Source organism: Carassius carassius, chromosome 9 (genome assembly GCF_963082965.1).
Source record: "Carassius carassius chromosome 9, fCarCar2.1, whole genome shotgun sequence".
Lineage (NCBI taxonomy): Eukaryota > Metazoa > Chordata > Actinopteri > Cypriniformes > Cyprinidae > Carassius > Carassius carassius.
Window position 1 is genome coordinate 21,767,233 of NC_081763.1, and position 17,816 is coordinate 21,785,048.

General features: G+C 37.4%; 1 protein-coding gene across 1 annotated transcript in view; it reads left to right on the forward strand.

The window, feature by feature from the left end:
- The window catches only part of LOC132149298 (pleckstrin homology domain-containing family H member 3-like), a 35,413-nt gene that overhangs the window by 1,424 nt on the left and 16,173 nt on the right, over nt 1–17,816 (forward strand). Inside the window, exon 2 of the mRNA XM_059558424.1 lies at nt 11,646–11,701. Coding sequence (XP_059414407.1) covers nt 11,646–11,701 — 56 coding nt within the window. The remainder of the gene's footprint in view (nt 1–11,645; nt 11,702–17,816) is intronic.

Here is a 17,816-nt window from a genome sequence, read left to right on the forward strand (position 1 = left end):
TCCGCATGATCAAATATTTAATAATGGCTCCTCTGTCAGTAAAAACTCTGGTATTGATCCCCCTCTTGTACACTAAATGAGTTTTTCAACAGCCAGCGAGACTTTCTCACAAAGGCAGATTTAAGCAGTTCTGAATTAAAGCAGAAATATTTCCATCTCACACTCAGAATACCCTGTGTACTTCTTGGGATGGCTAATCACTTCTAAGTATTCTACACCCCTTTATGACCCAAAACCCGCGTGTAATGCTGGCTTACCTCAAGTATACTGTCTACAGTTCATATCAGTTCTCTGATAGGCGGGTATAAAGAAATATTGACATATCTTGTTGATCAAAGTTGATAATGTTAGTAAACAAATTTCACTGAGTTCAATGGTGTTCTTATTAACTTTCTTCAACTTGATACTGAGGCTCTTAAATGGGAGGTATCTAGCATGAAATCTACCACTTGCTTGCTTGACCCTATTCCCACTAGCTTATTTAAATCTTGCTTTGTGTCCTGCTGTTCTCAGTATTATAAATGACTTCTTACAGACTGGGGTTGTTCCCACAGCAATAAAGATGCCGCTGTAACCCCTCTGCCTAAAAAAGAAAATGTTGCACTGGACGACTTCAGTAACTTACATCCTATTTCAAATCTCCCCTTTTTTGTAACCGTTTCACAGTAAATAATCTTTCTGAACCTCATCAGTCGGGTTTTCGTAAATTTCACAGTACTGAGATGGCCTCGTTTAAAGTCACCAATGATTTGTTGATGGCTTCTGACTCTGGTGCAACATCTATTCTTATTCTTTTTGATCTAAGAGCCACGTTTGATACTGTGGATCACAGTCTACTAGTTACTCATCTTGAAAGAGTTTTTTTGTGTCTGGGACTGCCTTAAGGTGGTTGAGGTCTTATTTTACTGACCGTTCCCAGTTTGTTTCTATAGGTGGTTATAGTTCTGAGATTAGTTCTGTCTCAGCTGGCGTCCCTCAGGGGTCAGTTTTAGGTCCTTTACTTTTTAACATTTGTTTGCTACCTTTAGACCACCTTTTGAGATCGCTTGGCCTTCATTACCATTTGTATGCAAACGACACACAGATTTATATACATTCAAAACCTGATGAGCACCTTGACGTTGCTTATTCATCTTGACTGCATTACTGAGATTAAAATATGGATGGATAAAAATTTCCTGTGCTTGAACGGTGGTAAAACGGAAGTCATGCTTACTGGTTCCCGTTATCAAATTTCTAAAACTGGTTGTCCCTGACTCTTGACGGCTGTGTTTTGGAAATCCAGAGTCGAGTGTGGAAGCTTGGAGTTATTTTTGATGCAAATCTGTCTTTTGATTCTTTTATCCAGAGCACTGTTAAAACATATTTTTCCACCTCAGGAATATTGAAAGATTGCTATGTTACATTTTACAGTCGTGGAAATGCGAATAAATTCCTTTGTCATCTCACAAGTAGTAGGGTTCCACTGATAAAAGTTGCATTCCATGGGCTAAATATCACATTATTGGGGTCGCTTCAACCCGTCGATATGAAAAACATCCCGCGGCAACAGTGTAGAAGTAGCCCTATTCTCCGCATTCTTCTGAAAAGAGAAGCTGAAGCACCAGCCCATTTTCATTTAAAGGGGACAAACAGAAAAAACTGTGTGTTTTGGCTGATACCTTAAAAGTACCTTGTTGGCAATTTCAACAAGATATAAAAAAATATCTGTGGGGTATTTTGAGATAAAACTTCACATACACACTCTGTGAACATCAGAGAGCGATTTAAAATATTGGAATGCATTAAGGTTCAACATAAGAATTTTTTTTTAACTTGCATTTGCTTGTTGATTTTGTATTGTTTTTTTATAGCATCAATTATATTGTTTGAAAAGCTGCTTTTAAAGGTGCTTTATAAAATAAAGTTTATTATTATTATTACATCTGGACATATGCGCGCACACGCTTTATGAGACACCCACTGGTTTTCTAATCAGTCACATATTGTGAAACTGAGTTACACACAAATGTACTGGGCCAATCAATAAGAAACAGCCTAAGGGTCCTTTTGCGCCAATCTCTCATGGACTGACCTCTTATCTCTCTCCACTCCCTTTATCCCCACTCCATCCATCCTCTATTGACTAATTGCCCTGAAATCAATAATCCCCATATTTCTTTGCTGAAGACTCATGCCATTAACCCATGTGAAGGATTTCTGTGCGGGTGTGTGTCAGGGCAATAGGTCAATCCACACCCTTCCTCTCCAGGGTCATCAGACACATATTTTTTTTAAGAAGGCACCAATGGGAGTCCTTGGAGCCAACAGGCAAGAAAAGACATGACCAGGAAGAAAAAAAGAATGCACTTTTTAAAGTGTAAGATGGGAGTCTAATAGTACAGACAAATTTAGACATGTGAATAGGTGATTTCTGACAGAGTTTGATTGCATTATTAAATTTGATGAACTCCATTAGATAATGTTACATAATCAACAGAGTACCTGCCACATCTATGGGTATCACATACAGTAATGAAGCAGCTTTAAAGACTTAATAATCAGCTCTAACCATTTGAATGGCTGTTGTAATACGAATGACCATTTGCTGAGTCATTGTTTTAGGGCACACAGAGCCTGAACTTTTATTATGATTTGTCAGCTTTTTCTTGCTGTTGCACAACCACAATTGACTTGTTCTGTTTTCACTGTTGCCATGGTGCCATTATTGATTATTGATAAAAGATATTGATATCTACAGTGCATATCTCCTCTTCATGCCAGGCAGGTTCAATATACCGAGCAACAACCTTCAGTTGTCCTTCCTAGGAGAAACTGGTTGCTGCTCAGGTTTTGGTGCGTTGCATCTATTTTTCTGTTGTTTATAATTAGCAGTCTGCCCTTTGGTGGTTTGAACGAACAAAGCTTATTCTTTAAGGACTTTGAAACATGTTGGAAAATTAAGCTTAAACTGGTAACTGTTTTGCAACGTGGTAGCTGGTTTCTCATTAAATTTGTTCAACGTAGACATTCGCTGGTTGACCAGCCTCCACGTGCCACCAAAAACAAGCTTGGCCATTTTAAACTGGTGTGAGTCCAAAATTGTCTACCATCCTATGATCATTTTGGATTTTCTAATGATTTGCTTAAGGTCCACTTCTGTGTGAGCAGTGCTATACCAATGACAATGGACGTTATTGCCCACAGAACATTTCAGAAATGTGACCACATCTACCATTTTATAAAACATAGCTAGGGATTTAAACTAGATTTTCAAGCCGAAAATTCCGCTGGCTAAATAAGTTTGGCTTGGTTTCCTTACCCATTTTGCTTGATGATTTTTGCTCCGTTTTGATGAAATATTAGCAGCCTTTTCCTCTAGTCAGACTTAAAGCCATATACTTATTGACGTTGGGCTTTCACTGGCAACTATTTTTGCTGAAGAGGAAATGCATGCTTAGAAGACATGTAGGGTACATAGAGGCCTGGTTTGGCTGAAGTCTAGGAAAGCCCGCTCTGGAAACATCCATTGACGTGTATACACAAAGACCTCCTCAACTGCACTCAACCCTCTGTAGGCCACACACTCAAGCAGGTGTACAGACCCCACAGACGTGTGTGCTTGGAAACTTCCTCTCTGCAGCGACTGTTAACGGTCCTTTTTTTGTGCCGCAGGAGACTGCAGCTGAGTGTATCATCTCAACAGATCCACTTTCAACTCAAATGTACATCTGTACTATATCCACCCCCCTCGCATTTCATCCTATAGTAAAGGGTGACCATTTGAGCCATTTTCCCAGGACGCGTCCTTGCTAGGATTTCTATATTGCCTAAAACATCCAAAGTAGTTTGACCAATAACATGCAAGTATGTTACATCAACCAATCGTGGCATGTGAGAAGGTGAGATCAACAGAGAACGATCAAAGCAATGCAAATACACGTACATGTTAGGTGTTTGTTTGTTCATTCAATTTGAAGCGTCGCTGTGCACCGATCATTGTATGACACCAAAGTACCAAGAGAGTGATTTGAATGCATAAGGAGCCGTCTGCTCTGCTCTTTATAGCTCTTATGCTTTATTGCTAAATGATACAGATAATTTACTCAGAAGTTACTCAATCAGTTACTCATCCTCATGTTTTTCCAAACCTGAATGTATTGCTTTCTTCTTTGAAACACAAAAGAAGACATGTTTTAACTGGGTTTTGTCCACAAAATGAAAGTCAGTTGGGTCCAAAAAACATTCTTCAAAATATCTTTTTTGGGGTTTCACAGAAGAAAGAAAGTCATACAGGTTGGAAAAACTTGAGGGTGACAAACTTTCCCTTTAAGGCTATCATAATAGGAAGCATGCAGCAGTGCAGGTTCAGGGATCTGCTCCCCCATGTGTGAGACTGACATCAGCAGCGGTCCCCAATAAAACTGGCAAAACAGACAGTGGGCAAACTGAAAGAGCACTTCTGTTTGTCCTGCACGCTCTTGCTCTTGCTCTTCCCCCTCTCTCTTATTTTAGAGTGACGAACATCCCTTGCTTCACTCTTCCATGTTTCTTAGGAGGCACAAAACTTTCTTTCTTTTTGTTTTTGACATTCACGCTGTGTCTTGAAGATGTTATGACACCAGGACACCTGCCCACTGCAGCTGTTGGGGTGAGGAGCAGGGCATCCTGGGAAAGAAACACAAACTGGCAGAAGTTTCTTGTACAGACTCAGTGCTGTTAATGTATAACGGTAGAACCACAGAGCTTTGAGATGGTATTTCCCCCACACCCTCTACAGTGAGCCAAAATCTTGCGCTATGCAGCTTTAAATTGAGGTTTAATGTTCTGTTGTTGTTTTTGTTGGAGGGATATGGGCAAAATAAACACACATTTTCCATAATGCTACATTTGTTTTTTTCCCCTTATGTTTTCACTTTCTAGTCTTAGTTTCCCAGCAACACACAGTAACTTAAACAAACGGGATTGAATGATGTCTTGAAATTCAATATAAAAAGTTGAACTGGTAGACTTTCAGATCACTTGAGAGAAAAAAAAATAGTAAATGAAATTTTTTTTTTTGGCTAGTCCTGTCTGTCCCTAAAAGTCCCCTCAGGGTAGAAGCATAAAAAAAGAGAAAAAAAAGCACACAGACGAACATCTGCTCCAGAGGCTTGTGGTTGGCAGAGCAGCGGCATTTCCGCCCACTTACTCAACCCCTTCTTTTGGAAACACAGGAACGGAAGTGAGCCACGGAACGAACCCATGACAGCATCTCCTGACCGGATGATTCATCCTGCTCCTCGTCCTGGAATGCTCTTGCCAGAGGTCCCGCTCACACGCCATACCTTTCCCACCCATCCTAACCTACTCAAACACCCCCCCGCTAAAGCTTTATTAAATAACATGTGTAACAGACAGACTATTTTGAGTGCAGTGAACTCTTGATATGTCTTGGGAAGTGGTTTGTAGTGGAAGGTATGACACTGAAGAAGTATTCGGATGTGTCCTTTTCTGAAAGTCATCTGAATTTAAAGTCTAATTTTTGCTTTTTAGCCTGACACCCTACAGGTTAAAAGGACGTCTTTAACACCTGGAGAAATACACGTGGACTACATTAACCAATAAATGTGACGCGTGGGCCACTTGAGAGAGAGATTTAATGACACCTCTCAGTCTCTCCTGCTGAGCCTGTCCAACATTTCTGGTGCCTCTCCACCCTGGTTAAACATTAAGCCAATCTCATTATACACACCCCTTTCGCTCTGTAACACACTTTTACCTTCTTTCTCACCTCCATCCTGCTCTTTTAATTCCATACTTACTCTGGCAGGGACCTCAGCCAGTCAATCCCACTATGCCAAGTGGACTTACAACTTTCCCTACTCCCTATGCCATCATTGTAAATGTGCGTGTGTTTATACTAAACATAGCAGCTCTAGTTGTAAATTGTGGCGTTCTAACTTTGAAGCTTCTTGCAGCTGACCTTGATTACATTTCATAGATTTAGCACCAAACTTGTCACTGTAGAATAGACTAATATTTCAATATTTATCTAACAGCAGTCATTCTTACATTTCAAGAATTTAGAACTTTAGAACCTCTGTACCACTGTTCAGAAGCTTGGGTATGAATTTGTAAATGTTTTTGAAATAAATCACTTGTGCTCAACAAGGCTGCAATTACTTGCTCAAAAATAAAGTAATAACAGTAACATTGCGAAATATTACAATTTAAAGAATTTTTTTTTATATTATATATATTTTAAAATGTATTTTATTCTTGTTTTTTCATTGTCTTCATTGTCACACGATCTTTCAGAAATTAGTCTAATATGCTGATTTGATGCTCAAGAAACATTTAATATTATCAGTGTTGAAAACAGTTGTGCTACTTAATATATTTGTGGAAACTTTTTTTAGGATTCTTTGATGAATATAAAGTTAAAAAGAACATTTCTTTGAAATAGGAATTGCAACATTATAAATGTCTTTACTGTCTCTTTTGATCAATTTCATGCATTCTTGGTGAATAAAAGTAATATTTTTGTTCCAAAAAGAAATCTTACTGTCCTCAAACTTTTGAATAGTAATGAATGTATATACTGTATATTACAACCACTTCAACATTGATCAGTACATGGCAAATACAAATTTGTATGCATATTATTATGACCGTTTTAAAGAAAAGTAAACATATGACATAGAAAAAGAAATAACTACTAAGGTAAACAATATTTTTTTTCTTTGAAAGTGTTTGTGTAAGAAAATAACCGTCTTCCTTATTCTTTAGCCTCATGACCCTCGGGAGCCCCCAGCCCGGCACGGAACGTTCCTCCGTGGTTGTGCCAGAGCCCTGAAACATAATGCCACAGAGCAGCACAGACTTAGACGCACACACATAGAGGTGCGTGTCTGTGAAAGAGGTCAAGGTGAGGGGGGGCTAGAGTTAAAGCTGATGTGGGGGAGTCAGACTGAGTCAGTTTACAGCCGTGATCGATTCTGATGAACCTCACCGAGTCACTGGAACAGAGGGCAGAATCAGAGCCAATGCATACCAGCCATTAACGGGAACCCACAGGCGAGCAGAGCGTGGCACCGCAGCCCGGGCCTGCCAGTGGGTGGGCGGATAACAGGGGTCAGATGGTCATCTCAGTGGGTAGAAATATATGGTTGTATAAATGAGCCTCCTTGTAATTTTCCTGGAAATCAACTTAGAATCCACTCATAAACAGTATTTATTGCAAATTGCAGCATGCTTGCTGCCTATATGACCAAACACTACTTTTATTGACTACAGGACCATTCACAAGAAAATTGCTGGCAAAACAGTAGGAGCCAACTAATCCTTCAGGATTTTTTTTAGCCATCCCAGAAGTGCTTTAGTTTAAGAGGCAACACAGCTCAAAGCAGGAAATATTTTCCCTCTGATGTTTATTTTCTATTCGTCCCTTCCTCTTGAATGCCATTTAAGACATAGTTCACCCAAAAATATATTTTTTATTTATTTATTATTTTAATCTATAAAGTGAATGGAGAATGAAAAGTCCAGGTTTTATATGAGGATGACTGAATTTACATTTTTGGGGTGAACTATCCCTTTAATATTCAGGCTCAAGTACATGCATGTCAGGTAGCACAGAGAGGAAACTATAGCTGACTTCAGATCTATTCACAGGGAAGGACAGTGTGCATTTACTGTCCACTGGGTGTGAATGGTCTGAGGGCTGACTGCAGGACTGAGTTGGTTCAGAGGGGCTGGGTGGGGTAGAACTGGGTTGATATTGCATGTAGACTGATTGAGCACAAAAGCTCTCTGTCTTTTTCAGTTCTAAGAACAGCCCTAATTTTGAATGTTATGGTCTGCATGCAGCAGTCAAGTGCCCTGGACTGCTGAGTGTTTGTGTGTTTGAATTAACTGCCAAGTACTACAAAGAGGTGCTGTTACTAAGTGCACTTGTTCATAAAGGTAAGTGCGTGCGTGCGTGCGTGTTTATGACCTAGTGACTAATTTACTGAAAACTGCAAAACTCAAAATGCAAACATGGTTTATAAAGAAGCAAAATAATGTTCGAGTTGCAATGAAATGGAAATGGTTTTGGCAGATATTTTCATCTGTAGTGTGACATGCATTTGCGTAAAAGTTAATCAAAAAGAAAAAAAATCATATGAAAAGAAATAAAAAATTATTTTGACCAAGGCGAGTTTGTAGATGACTTTAGGAAAGTAGCAGGGTTTAAACAGACTTAAATGACTGTTTAAGTCCAGCATACTGTATACCTAACCAAAGAAAAGTTTGTTGTTTCACCACAAGATCCAAAAAATAAAAATGAATAAATAAAATAAAAATAACCAGACTTTTATTTTATCTCAGCACCTGAGCACACAGTGCTCATATTCTCCCTCTTGTTTACTGTTGTTGTTAAGGGTTCTGTCTAATACAGATAGAAGTCTGTCTAATAATCAAAACAGTTAAACAAAGGAATTAATGTATACAAAAAGTATTATAATGATTGCTTTTATATTATTAGTAATAGAAAGGCAAACATAATTCTCGTTTGCCATCAGCATTAAGCAAATACACATTTATATAATTTAAACAAATCTTTGAATGACTAATGAACATTTGATATCACAAACCTTGCAAACTTCGAATCCAGCTGTGAGATCTTGTGGAAGTGTGCATTTATATCCAGCATCATCACATGTTCTCTTTGTGAATTGAATGCTTTAAACTTTAAACTCGTGATTTCAAATTATGATGCACTTTATGCATTTGCCCACTGTCATATTCATGTCATTTTCACTGTGTGATGTATGTAAAATGAGTGTTACCCCATCTTTATTTGAAAAATATGATTCCCAGTGCACACAAAATTCCCAGAATACTGAGTGCCCTGTTGGTTATAGTGTTTACTTCCTTTTAATTATATTTCTATTAAAATATTTATTTATTTGTGAAAAATACTTTGTCATCTAAAGCAGCGGTTCTCAATTGCAGTCCTCGCGCCCCACTGCTCTGCACATTTTGAACGTTTCTCTTAGCGCTTTAGACATTTGTTCTATTCGAACATAAGTGCCCTGCGAAGTGGTCATCACAGGATATTCAGTCATGATTCCAGTTCGAAGCGAACGTAGCTATATGTTCCAATCAAAGTGCATTGAAGTGTGCAAGACGTGAATTTAAATTATATTGATTTACAGAGGTATATGATGTCACAGTTGTCCATGTTTTAAGACGCTGCACAGCACAAATCAGTGAATGAATGTTTCGATGTGAGGTAAACTTCAACAGATTTCCCCTGCTCAGAGAGTAGGGAGCAATGAACAATTGAAAAACAGTTCATGCACGGAGTTCATTTCTAACGAGCTGATTATCTGAATCAGGTGTGTTAACAAAGAGAAACGTGCAAAATATGCAGAGCAGTGGGGCGCGAGGACTGGAATTGAGAACCGCTGATCTAAAGTATAAGAATGTTTATTTTACACATTTATTTTTTTTAATCCATTGTAAAATTACTTCAAATTTCTTAAATATTAATTGTAAAAAAAATTATATCGGCTTTATACCGGCTATCGGCTACCCTGCTTTCCAAAATATCGGCATCGGCTTTGAAAAAAAAAAAACAATATCGGTCGACTACTAGTTGCTAGGGTGGTTATGTTATGAGTGTGATTTTAGCACATTGCTATGCAGTACTTGTGTGTGTGTGTGTTTTTTTAATTTATTTATTTTTTATTACTGCATTGATGCTAGGTAAAAATTGTAAGTCCACTTATATGAAATTGTAAGTCCACTTATATGAAATTGTAAGTCCACTTATATGAAATTGTAAGTCCACTTATATGAAATTGTAAGTCCAATTATATGAAATTGTAAGTCCAATTATATGAAATGGCACCCCCTTTCCTGATAAGCTGTATAACAAGTCTAGTTTAATACCTCAGGGTTCGTTCAAATACCTAACCTAGAACATTACTTTGTATCATGTAGCAAGTAGAAAGTGTCGTCTGTTTTGTATTGTTCCGCTTTATATCTTCAGAGCCCATGGGGTTTTCTTTAACCAAGGGAGTCTTTTAGAATCCAGTAAATGACCTCATGACTCATATCATAGACTGGGTATTTATACAGTTGTTTGACAATTACCATACAAATTACATGACGTAACTCCTCATTAGTTCACAATTATGACTGATGAAACACCATACAGTCGGCTAACTGCCATTTTGACCAATTGCTACTTTTTCTTTTGGTTATAGCCATTTTGTGTACCACATCAAAGGGCTTCCAGGGCATTCAGATTTACCTTTCATGGACCCTGCTGCAGTCCAGAGCTCTTTTCTCGTTCTGTCTTCCCTTCTTTAATATGAGCTCTGAGATGGGGAAGGGTAAGCCAGACCTGAGGAATGTACTAAAGAATCTGGACATCCCTCGAACCATAGCCCAATCATCAGGTGTCAACGGCCAAAATATCTCAGACAGCTAGTTTCTGAGGCCACTGCTTACACATTGTGGATGGTTTGTGTTAGTAATTACTTCTTTAAAATTGTAATTTGATTACTTTACTGATGACTGCATTTAAAAAGTAATCAGATTACTAATTACTTTACTTTTCAAGTTACTTTCAAGTTTACTTTACTTTTCAAGTTATCAAACCTAGAAAATACACTTCAAAGAGAAACTCATAGTTCTTTCATTAATTTTATAATGACAGAAAAAAAGTAGGGGTGCGCTATAAATATCGTCCGATAATTAATGCGCATCTCGTCAGTAAAGCCGGTTCTCTAATCAGCGGTAAATTCCATCTGCGCAAATCCACGTTCATTATCAGGGTTTATTTGCGCAGCTAGTCAGTTAACAACGGCTCTGTGTAGGACGATATTTATCACGCACCCCTAAAAAAAAGTAGCCTATTATTTTTATAGCCTACACTCCCAATGTAGGACTCGTCTGCATTTTAACTCACATTCTCAAGGGCATACTGACACGCAAAACATGATTTTTACTTCATAATTTTTAACACTGCATTTGTAACTTAAGTAACTTATCAAATTACAAAAAATTTAAATGTAACACATTACTTTACTGCGTTACCTAAAAAAGTAGTTAGATTACAGAAAGGTGTTTTACCCAACTGCTAATGTGTATAGAAAATGTAACACAAAACACTCTGAAGTATACATTACTGATGACACAAATGAGAAGAGACTAACTTTATATAAAATATGTGATGTGTCGCACAAGGACTTCTGGTAATGTCCTTTTACTCTTTCTCACAGTAAATTATTCAGTAATTCATAGTTTTTACTTGCAAAACCATGTATTTGAGATAATTTTACAATAATGTCTCACAGTGTGATGCTAAACCATTTACAATTTTCACCATATATGGTAATGTAACTTATAGTTAACCAATTAACAAGTGTTTACTGTATATCATTTTTTTTTTTTTTTTACAGTTGGTATCAACAACTGAAATTTTGATATCATGGCAATATAAAACTGAAGAACCAAATGGAACCGTATGGTGTTTGTTGAACATATTTAAAACAAAAGAAGTGAAAGAGACTGAATTTTCTCCATGTACTGTACATCCTTCGAGAATATCTAGCAGAGTTTACTGGAAGGGAAGTGAGAGATCAATACCTGCCAGATGCCCAATGTGTTTTGTCTTTTCTCTTTTACAGGGGCGACTAGAGGTCACTCTGTCTCAGCCCACTCGCACAGCCAATGGCACACCCTGGTGAGTTCAGCCAATAATGATGTTTAATAGGATGTGCGTGTGTGTGTGTGTGTGTGTGTGTGTGTGTGTGTGTCCTACATCTCCCTCACATCCTGGACAGATGGATTCATCAGTGCGTAAAGTACATATCCTTACAAAAAAGTACTGTGGTGGTACAGTGATTGTATTAGATCATAATATATCTTATTTTAATAAAAAAACAGCATACAGAATGAGCTCTTAAGCACACCAAGGCTACATTTATTTGATCAAAAATGCAATAAATCATTTACATATTATAAAATATTAAATTATTTGTTCTATAGTAAGTGTTCTATTTTAATATATATGTTTTAATATAATCCACTCAAAAAATTTTATTCCGGTCTTCAGTGTCACTTGATTCTTCAGAAATAATTCTAATATGCTGATTAGTGCACAAGAAACATTTCTTATTATCAATGTCGAAAACGGCGTGACGTGATAAAAAACTACAGAACCCATTATAATCAGTGATGCTGTCTACACTGGATGCAGCGCGACAAGATAAATCCCCACTGTAAACTGACGCCTCATTCTTTTATGATGTACTGACTCAAATTTCAAATGATTTGCAACATTAAATTTGCCGCGTTCAGTGTAGACCGCCTCAAGCTGTTGCAGCATGACACGCAATAAGACAACTGTCTTCGGCTGTGTCGCAGCACAAAGTATCAAGCACACACAGAAAATGTGTACCATTAATCGTCAAAAACTCAGTGTAAATGAGCATTAATTTCATTGTATTATCAAGATTGAAGCCCTGAATCTAGAGGAAGTGTAAGTGTTTGTGTGTGTTAGCATGCTGAGATTTGCACGAAACCTTCAGCCAGACAGTGACTCAGTCTTTTTTATCGCATGTAGAGGTCGTTCAGTCTCATCACGGATTAGACACACACGCACTGTCATCCTGAGTGATTTCTGTCTCGCTCAGCTGGCTGGACGGGGAATTTCTTGGTAGTATTCTTGAGTAAACCATATTATTTTAGCAGAGGTCAGAAAGACTCACTCCATCATACTCATCAACCACCAAATCTGAAAGAAAGCATTGTCTTTGTATCTGTCACTCTTGGTTTATGCCCTCTTTCTGCCTTTTAAAAAATTTCAATCAAAAGAAACATTTTGTTCATTTTTGGTTGTAGGTTTCAGGTCTTTGTCCTGTTCACCAGCTGTTCTGCACTGTCAGTCCATTAATGGGTCATCCTCATGGGTCACAGCTTGGTGCTTATGTGTTTCCCAACATTTTAACATGTTAACATTTTAACCCAAAAATGAATGAAAACATAAAAAAAAAAAATATATATATATATATATATATAATTCAAAATGAGAGCATACCAGAATGTCCCCAGAGGGCATTTTTTTTGTCACATTTTCTTTCTTGTAGGGATAATTTTGCCTACAATCATGGCTAAGTACACACAGATATAAACACATTTACTCCAGTGTGTGCAAGCCTTCCAGCAAGGACATTGCTTATTTAGTTAATAAATAAGCAGCACTGCATTTTAATTGGATTAAAATCAATCATCTGCTGAGTTCAACATACCACTTACAGTAAGTGTACTATAGAGAATAGTGTGTTACAGAGATTAAGTGTACTACAGAGAGAAGTATACACTCATAAAGTGTAACAAAGAATCAAGAACACCTACTTCTTTTTGTCTGTCATGTCTTAATAATGTTGTGACATTGGGTAGTTAGCAATTAGCCTTTTCCTCTCAGAGCTGCCTAAAAACAGATTATTGTATTCTTGTGACAAACCAATGATGTATTTAAATCTGGAAATCGTGTGTGAGTGTATAATGGATGGGTTATATTAGCTTTTATTATGATTGTGTTAACCATCTATTAAACAGGCTATTGATGTCTTTTACTGTAAGTTGCACATGCGCACACACACACACACACACACACACACACACACACACACACACAAAAAAAGTCCCCTTGATTCAGTGGACATTTATAGAGGGACGCATAAAATATGTTTCCCTTCTTTTTACCTTTTAGCAGTTTCCTGTCAGTGTGGGCCACACAGATGGTTTGAGTTAGTAAACTTATGCCACAGAGAGCGTCAGAGAGGGAAGGTTACACGCACAGGGCTACTTTGCCTTTATATTAACAATTCTGCCTGGCAGTATTGCCAACCAGAGTTTCCCGTTCCATGACGCTATTCTCTGAAACCATTCAAAACATTCGAATTCACATCTCCAATGACGAGATGCTTTCATACGCCCCCCTCACACATTTAAATCTGCAAATCAGTTTTCACCGTCTTTTTTGGCTTTTAATTTTATTATTGTTTTCTTTTTAGTTTTGTATTATTAATCACATATGTATAACTACACCACATCTGAAACTGAAATAAAATTATGCAATTTTATGTAAAATTTTTATGCCTTTTATTATGATTAGATAGTCAAAGTAAAGACAGGAAGTCTGTGGAGAGGGAAACGGGTTCAGAAAAACCCCTCAGATTGCCCAGAGCACTGTTGTGCCAACCAAAAAGCATAAAACTGTGTGACATAAAATTGTCAATTGATTTTCATGTATTTTAGTGTTTATATGCTTTTGATAAAAAATGCATTAAAAACTGTAATATTGTGAAATATTAATACGGTTTAAAGCATTTTATTCCTTTGATGGCATATGTATGCTGATTTGCTGCTCAAGAAACATGTCTTAATATTATAGATGTTGAAATCACTCAGTTGTGTTGCTTAATACTTTTGGTGAAACTGTGACCTTTTTTCAGGATTCTTTAACTACTGTAAAGTTTAAAATACAGCATTAATTAGAAATAGTAATCTTTTAATGTAATTTTACTGTCACTGATCAATTTAATGCATACTTGAAGTATTACTTATTTTCAAATGTATCTTATGATCCTAACTATTAAAATAACATTTGGTTGTTTTAATTGTGATTATAGAAGTACTTCAGTTACTCAGCTGGTTTTCAGGTCATTTGAGTTTGAGACTGTTAATGTCCAGCCACAGTTTTGTACTTGTGACTCAAGGAGAGAGAAGACTTTTATTTCATTTATTTCTGTATTTTTTGCATAGCTTTGTGAGGGTGAATTTGCTTTCACTTCTGTAAACAAGCACAATTTGCTTATTTTCCTTTCTTCCTCCTCATCAAATCAGTGCTAACTCAGGGTGTTTAATTTTTCATCCATCACCAAACAACAGCTACATTCACAACAACACTTTCCACTTTCCTTTCCAAATCGTCCTTCCTGTTCTTTCTTCCACTCTCTCAATTTCTTTACCTTGTCTTAGAATGAGTCGAATTAATGTCTTGTCTCTATCCCTCGTTCATGTGTCATGCCACTTGACTGACAGTTTGGTTTAATATTTTGTCTAGGTTTCTTATTCTTATATTTCCGTTTATTTGTATTTCCCTCTTTCTGTTTCTCTCTCAGGGCTCTCATGTCTAGATTTGGAGAAAGGCGCACTCATTTTCCTCGCCTCATTTTATTATTCCTGTCGTTTAATCCTGTGTGACAAATTGCTTCCTGCTCTGCTCTCCTTCTTACAGGAAGTCGACTTGTAGGCCCCTCTTGGGGGGCACTGCTGTGGACTCTGGGAAAAGAGTAGGCAGCAGTGGGTTGGGTTGGGATGGGTTTGATTGGAAAGCTGTGGGCGCGCACACACACACACACACACACACACACACACACACACACTTCTCTCATGACCCTCACCTCTTTACAGATCTACTACACTAGTCCAAACCTGCATTCCAGCTGTTAGTGTTGAATAAACCTCTACTTTACAGTTAACAGACACTTCAAACGTGCCTCGACGTCTAACACATACTCACTCATATGATCACACAACACAAATCTGTCTATAAATTTCAATCCACAGTCTCACATTGGAAGGAAAATTACAAACGAGACCTCTAAATGTCTCACATAACAAGCAAAATGACATTTCTTTAAATAACAGATCTCATCATAGCTGAGTTTTCATCCAAGTTGTGGATGATAATTAGTTTTTTGCAAACATTGTAAAAATAGAATATGAAATGGAAATAGAAATGGAAGTGGTATACTGGAAACTATGGTTCTTTTATTAAATGTAATAAATGTATTGTTTAAGAGCAAAGGTGATTGACTGTAGATACTTTAGGGAGCAACAGTAAATGAGCCAGTCATTTTGGTAGTAAAATTTGAGATGTGAATTGTTCAGTCACTTGGCATGTTGAGACAAAGAAATTATTTGGTAAATGTGCTTCCATTGCAGTTTCTGTACATGTCTTCTTACCAGATAAAAACTGTATCCACCTCATGTGAGCACATCCTTTTTCTAGCATTTTGCAAATAATCTTCACATCTTGAAAAATTTCATATGAATTTCACTATGAATTTTAATTTGCCCAATATTGAATTACAGTGTTTGAGCTGTGCTATTTACATGCATTTTATAGTTCTAGAATTACATTTTTATTTCTCTAAATAAATTGCAGGAGAAACTTCTGGGACAAAGTTGATACTTTATATGAAACACAAATGAGAACTCCATAAAGTCTCTAGAGCGATCAAAGATCAGTGTCTGAGCAATAAAATATTCATTTGGGCAAACATATCCACACAGTCTGTAAACATTCATAATTTCATCATGATAGGATCACATCATCATCATTTAAAACCATCCTTTCAGTCAGAATGGCAGTGTCTCATTTTATTTCTTGCCTTTTTCTATAGAGCAAGTATTACTTTCTTCATCCTCTGACAGGATGGCTGAGTCTGAGCACTAAGGTTTGGCTTAATGCCATGCTGATGTCACTGTGCACCACTCTTATCCTATATAATGGATCAAACAGTCACACCACGCCAAACCCTGTGCTTTATCAGTGCCTTTGTGTGTAGGTGTGGCATTTCAAGTTCAGACACACGAGAAGTGCACTGACACGTGTGTGAGTGTGTGTGTGTGTGTATACATGGTTTTCTATCCCGGTGGGTTCTACTTGAATACACACCGATTTGAGAATGTAAAAATACATAAAGTTTTCCTGTGAGGTGTAGGGTGATAGAATATACAATTTGTACAGTATAAAAATCACTACACCACCATTATGGAGAGTCCCCAAAAGGATAGTAAGCCGGATGTGTGTGTGTGTGTGTGTGTGTCTGTGTGTGTGTGTGTGTATTTTCACTACTGCACATATTTACACATATACTTTTGAATGAGACGTGACCTGCTTCATGTTGATTGGGAGCTGGTATTGTTAGGTAGTCAACAACATAATTGTGTTACGTTATCTGGCTCCCAGGGTCCAAGGTGCTCATATTGATCTAGATTGGCTCATTCACTTAGAAGGGCACCGCTGTTTAGACAGCCAAAGGCCAACTACTGTAACCCTCACTTCCTGCTTTTCTCATTGCTTTCTTTAGTCACTAACTATATTTTCCCAGAGAAAAGGGATGATAACAAGATTTTTCATTCATGCCTGCACTTTTAACAATAAAGGTTCTTCAGCCCCATTAGAAACCATTCTGTTATCAAGAGCCATTCTTCACAGTGTAGGCATCTTAAATTGGATATGGTGTGGTTCTTATCTTAAGTTATCCATAGATTTTTATTTCCATCTATCGTTCTGTCTATTAATCTGCCTATTGCTTAACTAAGGTTCTGTCTGTTTATTAGTCTGTCTATCATCACATAGATTTACATGTAAGTGCAGTCCTTCTCATGTACATTGAATTTCATAGCAATCAAGTGTATAATAATTATCTTTTGCCCAACCTCAATTTATAAATTGAAAATTCTCCAGTATAACCTAGAAATCACTTTACTTTCTATATTGAGCCACGGCGCATATGCAGCAAAAACATTGCCAGTGCATTTTGTGAGTCTGTCTTAGCAGTTACGCTGCAGTGCCACTGCATGTGCTTGCTGTTGGAAACAGGCCTTAGATTGTGAGTTGCTATTTTGTAGTGCACACTCTCTGTTGAGTATTACAGGCTCCTGTACTGTCTTGTCCTGAACAGAGGTAAGAGATAATTCAATGAGTCAGTGTTTCGTATCTCTCTATAGCTTTTAAGTGAAATCAGGCGTGCGTCGACCTGGATCAGTTGTCGTCTGCT